Source organism: Trichinella spiralis (assembly GCF_000181795.1).
Source record: "Trichinella spiralis strain ISS 195 chromosome Unknown Scfld4, whole genome shotgun sequence".
Lineage (NCBI taxonomy): Eukaryota > Metazoa > Nematoda > Enoplea > Trichinellida > Trichinellidae > Trichinella > Trichinella spiralis.
This window is the reverse complement of record NW_003526943.1, coordinates 1,957,752-1,970,268: the sequence shown is the minus strand read 5'-3', so window position 1 is coordinate 1,970,268 and position 12,517 is coordinate 1,957,752. Positions and strand designations below refer to the sequence as shown.

General features: G+C 28.6%; 3 protein-coding genes and 1 non-coding gene across 4 annotated transcripts; all 4 read left to right on the top strand.

The window, feature by feature from the left end:
• Positions 1–134: 134 nt before the first annotated feature.
• On the top strand, positions 135–208 carry Tsp_00478. The gene has a single exon. It is a non-coding gene; the product is annotated as a tRNA-Asn (tRNA).
• Positions 209–2,219: 2,011 nt separating this feature from the next.
• Positions 2,220–5,930, top strand: Tsp_00479 (guanine nucleotide-binding protein alpha-12 subunit). Its single transcript, XM_003376239.1, has 10 exons — positions 2,220–2,333; positions 3,132–3,367; positions 3,701–3,836; positions 3,888–3,938; positions 4,002–4,069; positions 4,097–4,256; positions 4,343–4,472; positions 4,557–4,732; positions 5,223–5,342; positions 5,853–5,930. The coding sequence occupies exons 1-10, from the start codon at positions 2,220–2,222 to the stop codon at positions 5,928–5,930; spliced, it is 1,269 nt and encodes a 422-aa protein (XP_003376287.1).
• A 245-nt stretch (positions 5,931–6,175) lies between these two features.
• On the top strand, positions 6,176–7,560 carry Tsp_00480 (phosphomannomutase 2). Its single transcript, XM_003376238.1, has 7 exons — positions 6,176–6,235; positions 6,302–6,556; positions 6,787–6,878; positions 6,932–7,031; positions 7,086–7,167; positions 7,258–7,373; positions 7,453–7,560. The coding sequence occupies exons 1-7, from the start codon at positions 6,176–6,178 to the stop codon at positions 7,558–7,560; spliced, it is 813 nt and encodes a 270-aa protein (XP_003376286.1).
• Positions 7,561–10,043: 2,483 nt separating this feature from the next.
• On the top strand, positions 10,044–10,565 carry Tsp_00481 (homeobox protein HMX1). The gene is made up of 2 exons (XM_003376237.1): positions 10,044–10,274; positions 10,362–10,565. Exons 1-2 carry the CDS (start codon positions 10,044–10,046, stop codon positions 10,563–10,565), a joined length of 435 nt encoding a protein of 144 aa, XP_003376285.1.
• Positions 10,566–12,517: the final 1,952 nt, after the last annotated feature.

The following is a 12,517-nucleotide window of genomic DNA, read 5'->3' as shown; positions in this document are numbered from 1 at the left end:
AGCTACAAAATTTAAGATATATAAAATATAATGTACTAACATAAATAATAAAAAAACATATATATAATTATAAAGTTATCAAGAATATTATCGTTCATTCCTATTTATGCGTATAGATAAAGATGTTCCTCCGTGTCTCTGTGGCGCAATCGGCTAGCGCATTCGGCTGTTAACCGAAAGGTTGGTGGTTCGAGCCCACCCAGGGACGATTCTTTTCAAGTCCGGAAAACTATGTTTCAAACAGCAATATCCACATTTTATGAATACAAAATTTGTTATTTATGCATTTTATTATTTATAAACAGTATATTATGTATTTTCAATTACCTATTATTCAACAAATTATAAGTTCAGTTAATTACATAAATGAACTTATAACTGCGAAAAGTTTTAGAATGGAAATTAATTTTAACATTAAAATATAACAAATGAAAATCAATAAAATTCAAGATGGCTAACTGTATTTAAAATTTATACTTGTATACTGCAGGGAAATTTCAGATTTTAGAAATTTTTAATTGAAATTGTAATAAACTTTTACTTCTCTTGATTATCATATCATATTGTATCTTGGAGATGTGCATTGAACTATTTAAAATGTTTTCTTTTTACTTTTTGAAATAGTTTATATAAATTAAAACTACATTTGCCTAAGTTATGTTGTTTTAAATTTTTGTTTAATATTTTACAATTTGATATGTAATTTTTTATTGCATTTTCGAAATTATAATTTTCTGGATTCATTTTTCGTTATCTCATTTTGATTAAGAAGTTTGTCCGCTTTATTAGAATTGTCTTATTAAAAGGCTCAGATCAAATTGCAACAATCAATATTTGTGCATATTATTTACTTAACCTTTAAAAGAGACTCATAGCCGTTCAATGATCGTTGCATTTGCATCTTATCAGCTGTAATTTCATAATGCTTTGCTCAGTGCCATTTAGCTCACCAATATGAGCTTATTACTGGCAATTTAATTGAAAATAATTCTGCATTATTTTGAAATAAAAGAAAAAGACAAAGTGTTGGGCATTTTCTGAATAATTATTGAAATTATTGCCATCTTATTTCTAATTATAATAGATTAATATTTTTTTCCAAAATTTTAATTCACGATTTATCGCAGAAAGAGTTCATAATAAAGCACAGGACAATTTTACTATAAACTTGAAAAATATGTACACAATTTTAAATGAATACGAGTGAACAATAATGCATATAAATATATAAATTCTTTTTAGAAAAGAATGAGAAATATGCAATGATAAAAATCGCTTTTTAAAATTAAAACAATAAAGTGTTTTCAGTAAAAAACTGGATGTTATCAAATGACAGATATTTGCATTGGAATAGCTGCATAATTAATACCGACTTCTGTTTCTTGGAGGTAGGGGAATTAGCGAGTTTAGAATATTTATTATGCATGAGAGATGAACATGTAATAAACTTTATCAGTATATTTAAAAAATTGTTTTGAAATGCTTACTTCTGTTTCTGAAGCATTTTGTGAATTTTCAATGCTACTTCGCAAAAATAATAAAATACCATTGGAAGCTCACAATCTTAGAGTCAATCTAAAATCATATTCTAAGAAAAACAGTTCGAAAATATTGCAAAATTTCAGCAGGCTGAACTGCATGCATATTTTAAGAATTTATATTCCCGTTCTCATTTTCAGTACTGCAGTATTGTTCTGTGTGTCCAATCGTTTAACTGTTCAGGAAATTTACAACTTTTATTATTTTCACAGTGTACTTCTTTTTAAAAGTTGTTGATGAACAGAACAAGTTTCTCTACTGATGTGCAAGTTCAACTAATGCATTCTTGAAAATATTACTGTATTAGTAATCAGAAAAAAAATCTTAACATTACAAAACATAATAAAAGATAAATATTTGTCGGATATTTAACATTTAAAATATCAGTTCATAACACTTTTACACTGAAATAAATGCTGAAATTTGTTTAAACATAGATAATAATGAATAAATTTTAAAAAGCTATTTTTTATTTTTTACCGTTATAAAACTTTTTTCACTACTTTAATAATGAATTATAATAAAAAAAATTTTAATAGTTACTTTAATTAATGCAAGTATTAAAATATATGTAGATGATTAATGACTTTTTACAATTAATAATAAAGTAAACTTTTTTCTACACTGTAGCACTTACTGTATTTGTTTAGCTGGTCAGATATTGTTGATTCAAAGTTTTAATGTGCTCTTTGTCTAATTTGCTTTGCGATTGTACATGGCCTGACAGCAATAAACTTCAAAGCAAGAGAATTGATGTTGAATTAAAAAAGCAGAAGAAGAAACTCCGACGAGAGGTTGGTGAGGCGCAGTTCCACCCTCAGTTTATGATCCGAATTTATTTTGATTAATTTTCCAAAAGAGTAGTTGTTTATTTAAGACTTTAAAAAGAAATTTCATTTTAAATGTATACTTCTAATGCAAAATTATTTTACCATTGTCTGCAGTAGTAATGATTTTTTAATGCATTTATTTTTCATATTCTTCATCTTTTATAAGTGGTTATTTATTACAGACGGTTTTTCATACTTTAATTTGGTGAAATATTGGCGTTATTAAAAAAATTTTACATGTATCCTCAAGTGATCTATATGGCAATGCAGATTAGTCATTGTGAAAAAAATGTAAACAGAAGAATTTGTCTACAGTTGCAATAGTTATTTCTTATTTTATATTCAATTATAAACATATATTTTGTTGAATAAATGACTGAAATAGACTTCAAACAAAGCAACTATGTTTTTCTTAATAAGAAGCGTGTCTAATTTGCAATTTGAGATGATGAAGGGTTTGGATAATCACATCTAAGCACATGTGTATTTAGTGATTCAAGTAGAAGAATACTGAAAAAATTTTTTTAATGGAATTGATTCCTTTATCCAAGGAATTTTGTGCTTAACCATGATTGAATTTTTTGTGAAGCTGAATACAAATTTAACAGCATGCGAACAGTCAGTTTTATTAATTGACTTTTCATTGCGAAGTGTGACAAATCGAATTGTACATTTTCACCATTATAGATTGGTCAACAGAGTGCCTAGTTGGGAACTATATCAGTTTTTGTTTTCAAATAGCTTTTCATTTTTGATTTCTAGATTTCGGTTCTGCTGCTTGGCACGGGCGAGTCGGGAAAATCCACTTTTCTCAAGCAAATGGTAATAATCCATGGGCGTGGTGAATTTACGGTCGATGAAATATACGAATACAAACTGCTTATTTTTGCAAACATTCTCAACGGCATGCGAATATTAATTGCTGCGCGCAAATTTTTCGACGACATTGTATGGCAATATCCGGAACAGTCTACAAATTTATCTCAACAATTTGCCAAGTACGAGTATTTTCAGTATTTTCAATTTAAAAATTAATTCCCTTAGCAGTCTACTTTAATAAATTTCGTAATGATTCTTTTTTCTGATAAGAAGCTCTTTTATGATTTGTCATCTTTTTCAGAAAAGGTTTCTGCAATTTGCAAAGCTAGCTAGTTTTGAAAAATATAAAATTTAATCGTGTAATGTGACGGTGTTTTTTTCAGCACAGTAAACTCTTTTTTTAATAATGGGATATTTTATAAGTTTTCGCGTAGAATTTTCTTTTTTAAATATAAAAAAAATAATAACAAATTGGGTAGAAATATTTTTCTAGTCAATTTTGAAATTCTAAGGCTTTGCCCGGCCGAATTTTCCGCCCAACGCTTAAACGTGGCCGAAACATTCACCAAATGCGCACCGTTGGTTACAGAACTGTGGAACGATTCGGCAATCAGAGAAACATTTGAACGACGTCGTGAATTTCAGCTTGTAATTTATTATCAATTTATTATTGTTTTTTTTGAATATTTAAATTTTCAGCCAGATTCGTGCAAATATTTTTTCGAAAACATTGCCAGAATTAGTCAGGCTGTATGTTGTCGATTTTGTTAGTGGACGAGTGGGATGCGATGAAAAAAAATAATTTATTTTCAGAGCTATGCGCCGTCGAACAGAGACATTCTGTTGTGCAGAAAAGCAACTCGAGCCATAACCGAACACGTGTTTGATATTCAAAATGTACCATTCAGGTTTGTATTGAAAAATTGTGAAATAATTCAAATTTGGGATGTGTCGACAAGTGAACGTTTTCAGATTTATCGATGTCGGTGGTCAGAGATCACAGAGGCAAAAGTGGTTCGAATGTTTCGAAGGTGTGACTTCGATTTTGTTTCTAGTTGCCAGCAACGAGTACGATCAAGTAAGCTTGGAGGCTCGGAATAATATGCAGATTGATTGTCATTTGCAATTTTTAATAATAATGATAATTTTTTTAGGTTTTGTTGGAAGATAGGCGAAAAAATCGCCTGCTCGAATCTCGTGAAGTATACGACACCATCGTCAACAATCGATTCTTTTCCGACATCTCCTTTATACTGTTTTTCAACAAAACCGATCTTCTGTCAGGTATATTGTTATTTTTGTTTATTTGCTTTCGATTTAGCATGGTTTATTATTATTATTTTTTTGTTTTGTTTTGCTGTTTTTCAGAGAAAATTACACGTTCGGATATTCGTGATCATTTTGAAAATTTCCAAGGAAATCCACACAGCCTGCACGATGTACAATTTTTCTTTTTGGGCTTGTTCGATTCTGTTCGTAAGAATAAAGCACAGCCATTTTTTTATCACTTCACAACCGCAATCGACACGGACAACATCAGGCGGGTTTTCAAAGATTGCAAGGAGATAATTTTAGATCGAAATTTGAAAACGTTGATGATGCAGTGAAAAATCAGTTTTATTCTTGCTCTCCTCTTCTTCCACTTTCTCTCTCTCTTTCTCCCTCTCTGCCATCAACTTGTTGTTTTATCTGAAATCAATCACAATTCATTCATTTTGCTGTTTGCAAACATTTCCGGATTCTCTGCTTTTATACAATCCATAAGTGCCTCTTACGAAATTTATTTATTTTTATTTTTTACTCACTATTTATGAATTTTATTTTGCACCAGAGCAGCATTTTGATCAATTGACCAACAATTATTCATTCTACTTAATTGTTATTCAAATCATTCATTCCATTTCACTGATTTTGAGCAATTTTCAACATCACTTACAAAAAATTACTCATTCTAAAACTTTTTTTCTGTTTTGATTTTAAAAATAACTTCTACTTTGTAAAGTTGTAAATTTTACAAAAGTAAAAAAAATTCAGTATTTTCAAATTGGTACACTGGACACTGAATACAACAAGAAAGCTGTTTTTTATCATGCCTTTATCCAGATCGGATCTCATCAGTCTTTGGACTGTAGCCTTAAATCAATAGAAACAGCTGTCTGACGTCAAAGAAATAAGATGTGTAAAATCGTTGCAAACATAAACACCACTACAACGATAACAAACATTCGATGAGTATTTGTTGTTAACAGTATCCAGTAAAAAGCTTCACACTGTTCACAGCTTTGTAATTTGCTTAAATTTCTATTACACTATTAATTTTATCTATTACTTCAAGAGAATGTAAATTATACTTCAAGAATAAATTTCAAAAAAAAAGGAATTTCACAAAAAAACAAAATAATACTTACGTTTTGTTATACGGTAGTTTATGTTGTACTTTTTTTATGAAGGGATGATTGATTTAGTGGTTCTTTTTTGTGGAATCAGTTTTGAATTTTGATCAATTGATTTGATTTTGAAAAATCGTAAATTTTTTGTTGCATTATTTTCAAATGTTTTGTTTGATATTTCAAAATTATGCAAAGGTTGTGGTATTTTCATAAAAGTTTTGACATTTTTGCCGACATTTACAATTATTATTTACATTGTTCAAATGTTATAAAGGACTATTGGAAATTTTGTCCATTAGTGCATTTTGGTCAACTTGCAGTGGTTGCGGCCGCTTCAAAGTCTTCTCCGTGATCAATAGACGTGTATTATTATTTATATATTATTATCTTTGGTATTCTGAAATATTTTTCATATTCAAATTTGAATTGTTTTTCTTAAATATGTTCCTCGGAGTTGGAGAGTTCAATTTTTTAATTTCTTATTTTATCGTGCATACATTGTGAAAAAGAATGTGCGTAATGTTGTTTTCGTTTTCCAGATTTTGTAAATTTTGGGTATTTTTGTCGAAACTTCTGAGGTTAAATATTTGAAAAGAAATGTCAGTAAAAAGAATTTGCCTGTTTGACGTCGACGGTACATTAACAAGGCCCAGACAGGTTGACTTCATTTGAGTCGAATAGATTTTTTTCTGATATTTGTTATTAATTTTTTAATATTTGTAGAAAATTGATAAAGATTTTTTGGAATATTTGCGTTCATTAAGTAAGAAAATTCCACTTGCTGTAGTTGGTGGTTCTGACATTGACAAAGTGTTGGAACAGTTGGATCTCAACCTGAAAGATGGTATGGAAAATGTTGAAAATAATTTCATTGCTTTATTGGGGTGTTGTAAAATTTCAGCTTGTGACCTTTTCGAATACGTGTTTGCGGAAAATGGACTCTTCGTGGCTAAAAAGAATCAACAGTTCCCAACCGCGGTAATTACAATCTGTTTAATCTGAACCAATTGAAATGTAAATATCTTTTTGATTTCGTGTGAAGTTTGATTTATGTATTAATTTATATCTACATTTGCTAACATTTGAATATGTAATTGCATGTGATGTTTTCTTTTTCGCAGTTCGCATGGATAAATTTATTGATTGTATATTGAAACGTTGAAATTAGAATTTTTTCAAAGTGAAAAATATGAGCCTGTTTTTGGTAGACTATTCAAGAAGTTACTGGTGAAGAAAAATTGCAAGAATTTATTAACTACTGCCTGCATTATTTGTCTGAAGTGAAACTGCCTGTGAAAAGGTTTAAAATTATTAATTTTTAATTTTTTTGGAATTGTTATTTTTTATTTTCAGAGGAAATTTTATAGAATTTCGAAAGGGAATGTTGAATGTGTCGCCAATTGGTCGCAGTTGTAGTCAGAATGAACGAAACGAATTTGTTGAATATGACGAAGTTTTCAATTTTGAGTTTTTATTGTTACTTTAATTAATAATAAAAATTTTTCAGAAGCATAAAATTCGCGAAAAGTTCATCGAAGAATTGCGGAAAAGGTTTCCCGTAGAAAAATACGGGTTGCACTTCAGCATCGGTGGGCTTTATTAATTAATTTATATATTTTTGTTCATTACAATATTTTATTGTGATGAATAAATGAAATAAATTGTTCTTTTTTTTAAAGGGGGACAAATTAGCATTGACGTGTTTCCGGTAGGCTGGGACAAGCGGTACTGTTTGCAGTTTCTAGAAAAAGATGATTTTCGTGAAATTTATTTTTTTGGTGATCGAACTTTTCCGGTGATTATGATTATTAATTTTTTTTAAAAAATATACATGTGAAATGTTTTCCTCTTTTGGTTTTTTTAAATGAATTCAGTTTCAGGGAGGAAATGATTATGAAATTTTTGAAGATCCTCGCACAATTGGACATCGGGTTACTTCACCCAAAGATACGGAAAGGGAACTGAAATCTTTATTTGGCTAGCTGTGATAAGCTCTTGGTCAATATCAATAACTATATCTAATGCAGATTCTTTATTTTTTTAAATCTAATTTATTTTTTTGGCTGTAACTGTTATGAAAATGATTTTTTAAAATAATTTTCAATCTTGCATACTCAATTTGATGGGCCTGGATTGTAATTTACAAATTGAACTTTATAATTCTTTTTTGGAAATATGTATTTTTCAAGTGATTTTTATAATGGATATATTTATGTTTTTGTTGAATGTCAATAGCACCTGATCAAAAGAATTATTGAATTATTGATAAATTGAAATCAAAGGAGCTATTGAATCAACAATAAGAATTGTTTTGTTTTTTTTAATTTATATATTAAAATGGATAATTTTTTGTTGTAAATAGTAAAGTGAACATTTGTTAATAAGTTTTAATATTTTTCTAGACATATTGCTGACATCTGAATGAAAATTATATTTTATTATTGACGAAACACCGTTCTAATGTGTACGTTAACAAATTTATTGAAATCTTTCCTGACCATACAAGCAGATGTATAATAAATAGGAGGGATTCATTATTCAGGTGAAAAGATGATGCTTATGGTAAAATGCTTATTATTGCGCTTCAACTTTTTGAACGGCTGTTGAACGTTCTGAAAGTAAATATTTTTATGAAAAAAAGAATAAATAAATGAAACCTCTTCATATAATAGCTTCATATTCTATTCAATTTTACATTTAAATGAAAACATAATTTATTTTATTTAAATTTGTTTTCACGTAAGAACGTCAAAAGTCTTTTGAATGGCAAAGTATTAAAATTCATTATCAACAATGCGTTCAGTGAATATATATGACAATGATCATTTGGATGAAGATCAAGATTAAAAATTAAAATTGATTAAAGCACTAAAGTATATTTTATTGTTTTTTCTTAATTTGACGTTTGCTATTTATAAGCAGCTTGCTGTTAGAGATATTACGAAATTTTCATTATTTCTAACTTTTCTTTTGTCTCTTCTTCTCCCCTTTTATTTCCGTTGTCCGTCATAAATTTAACAACTTTGAAAAAGCATAAACCTTTTGTCACTATGAATATATATATATATATATTTATGCAATGATGTTCGAAATGAGAGTAGAAATCACAATGAAAATTTGTTGCAATTTACAATTGCGCACAAGTGTATTCCGATTAATTAATTTTATTTTAAATTTAACAATTACAATGGTTTTTATTTTCCATTTTATTGCACAACCACGTTCAAGATTTTGACAGAAAAGGAGAAAGAAAATTTTTCCTAAAATTAAATCCTGAATCCAATGACAAGCAGAAATTATTGTGTTTATTATTCGCATTATATTGCAAAGATTATAATTTAAAAATAAATTTTCAATATATTTAATAATAAATGACAAAAAATTAATTTTTATCCTTAAATTGAAAAAATGTTCGTTCGCATGTTTAATAATACTCGTGCATATATCATCCATGTAATATTGTTTGTACATTGTTGGAAATGAATATATTCATTTATCAATAATAATATATTAAATGAAAAGCAAATGAATATCTCTAACTAATAATTGTTCTATTTAGCTTGATCTGTTTGTTTAATTACTTGGTTATTGACGCAACTTGTAACATTATTGAAAATTGTACAAATCCTATTCGCATTCGTTTGTAAAGTATTTTGTTTGAGTATAATTGCATGTATTTACAATTCATGAACAATTTTGATTAAAGATTCTGAAAACATATATTCAAATTTTACAGAATTATTATTGCCCTTATAAGTTGAGTTGTGAGCAGATTTGAAATGTTTCAAATATAATTAAATTAAAATTAAACTCTAAATAAAAAAGCTATCTGTTCAAGTTCGATTGTAAATTAAAGCTTTGAAAAAAAGTCTAATACAATTCAAATTGCTGTTAAGAAAATAATAAAATTTATTTTCATCAAAATTCAATAAAAAACATTACAAATGATTAAATTTTTACAGTTGTACAGTTATTCAGATCTTCTTTAAAGTTTCAATGTAGAAATTTTGAACATTTGCTATTCAGTAAATATAGTTTTTTTTCATACCAGCAATCTGATTTCTTTAAAATTTTTTGAATTATGACTTTTTAAATATTTCGAAATTTTTATTTGAATTTATATGAATATTACTGAATTAATGTTGAAATGCTCGTGTTAAAATATGAATAAATAAGCATGATATGTATATATAATTCTTTGTTTTGAAATATATTTATGTAATTTTAATTGAAATATTAAATTGAATTTTAAATTTTGTAAAGTGATCATGTAAATAATAATAAATATGAATAAGATTGAATAATTTGTTGCATTACCTGCTTGCTGGAAAAATACTATACGCCGGACCTTCATTTATGCATTTTTGATATTGAATGTGATATTCCTGATTGAAAAAGAAAAAAGTATGAATAAAAACGAAAAATAAGAATAAATGAATTGAATAAAAAAGTTTTCAAATGAAATATGTACCGTGATGATTTGTTGAATCAGTTGCAGAATATCTTGATCCAGATGAGCGCAATAGGATGCTTTTCCTATCGGTTCAGCGGTGGTTCGTTTGCCCCATCCGGAAGAGAATGTCAACTGAGACGCGGTCTGGCTGACCAAAAATGCCAGCAGCAGGGTGCACCAACTGACTGTGACCGCTTCTTTGAATATAAATTGCATGCTTTTCGTGTTGCTCTGCGGAGAGGGGTATGCGTTTTTGGGAATATGCTGTGCGTCAGACAGCCAACAGTTGATATTATGGAAAATTGCTAATGTTGATCTTGAATTTAAAAGCAAAATGGCTTGCTGAGCAAGTTTAGCTTGGATTTGCCGAAAACTTTGCACCTCTGCAGCCAATCAGACGAGCGACACAGACAAACTACACATACGCACGCATCTCTGATCGATACAGCTTCTTTGCTTAGCGTAGACGATAAACACAAGGAACTACTACGACTACTAGGAACAATTCACTGGTGCCCAGCTGACAAAGATTAATTAAAAAATTTACATTCAACTATCTGTTAATAGAGAAGAGCACCAGTTGATGCCCGTGTTTCCGCTTTCCGAGTTCATTTTATCATCATCATCCGACAATGCTGACATTACAGATGCAGATGACAATGATGAAATTGAACGCCAACGCCATAGTCACAGAATCAGAATTGCTTTGCAATTCTTTCCATTTAAAATTAAATTTTACCCAATAATACTGTTCACCAATAACTCACTGGTCTTTTCTGATGATAATGAATCGTTATCCGCTAGTATGATCATCATCTGCTGACAATAATTAAATGCAATACATCACTTCAACAAATGTTGCACAATTGGACCCAAACATCAAGTCAAAACATTGTTTTTGCTGCATGTTTGAAAAATCAAATACTTTTCTCATTATTTTATATTTTTTTGAACAAATTTATTTCCTACAAAAACCGAATTGCATATGAAAAGCGGCTTCTCCATTACAACTATTCAAAACGACGTAGCACGGCTTAATTGAATTCCATTTTCACTTATGCAACACCACCACCAATAACAACAACAGCGTGATGGATATAAGCCAGCTCAATTGATTTCTTGATTAATTCACTTCTGATTTTGAGTTTGTTTTGTTTAATTTCATTTTTAAATATAAAATAAAATGCATCTGACTTTATTTTCTCGTAACAATAATTTTCCTTTTCTGCAGAATTATTTTTTTATTAATTTTATCAAAACTCGATCAAAACCAGTCGTCGATACAGTGATTTTTTTCATTTCAACTTCATCACTCCTAACGTGACAACTTAAGAAAGTTTAAGAGAAAATATTCTATAAAATATTTTTAAAATTTTGAGAAATATTTTTCATGCTAATTATCTGATCAAATGTTTTCTGCTTATACAAAATTGTTTCTTGTATGAGCAAACTTTAATCAAATTTGAAATGTGGAAATCGTTTTTTTGCAAAATTTTAAATCAAATTTTGATTATATACAACTCTGCTTATAGAGCAATCAAAACTTAAGCAGTGTAATTAATAAATAATTTTTTAATTCAAATGTTAAGTATCAATGAGATAAATAAATACAAATATTAAAATTAATAGCATTATTATTGTTGTTATTAAATATTATTTGATTTATGTGTATGCATTTAAATGTGTATGTTTTGATTTGATGAATTAAATATATCAACTAAAATTTACTTCCTCAATTTATGCATGACATTCTGAAAGTTTAAAACACAACAATTGTAAGTTTAATTGTTTTACATAAAATATATATGGTGGTCCGTTATTTTAAGCTTTTCAACAAAATCATTTAAAAAATATTTTATTTACTTTGCAATTTTACTATGCAACAAAAGCTTGAAACAAAATTACCGTAAAATTAATTTAGCTGAAACATAAATACAGCTAGTTTATTATTTTAACTAAATTGAATTGCATTAAATTGCAATTTGATTCAATTTCATTTAATTTTAATTATGTTTGCATCAAATTGCAACATTATTTAAAATTTTATTTATCATCATCACTTTCATATCGTCGGTTTTTTAGAGTTTGTTTATTGCATATTATTGAATGCAAGCGTTCTTTCCCATAATGTTCGTCAAGCGGCTACTTTCCATTTATGCGGCGCTTCCAGAATCTGCTGCTACATCTTCTGCGTGACCAACGGCTTGTTTTTTCTTTTTCCTTGAGTTACATCTTCTCTGATCCAAAGCATCGCCTGCTTTGAGTCGCCGTGTTTTCCAATCAAGGCCGCATCTAAATCCATAGGTTGTTAACTGTAGCAAGCTGTTCAAAATCAGGATATGCAAGAACCGACACTGAGGTGAGCAATTTATTCAGGAAATTAAATGCCGGCTAATAATCTTCTGATCAAATTTGCCACACCATATTAAAACATATGGGCGAATACAATTGCCAGGCTAGCCAATTAACAAATAAAGTCAACCAAA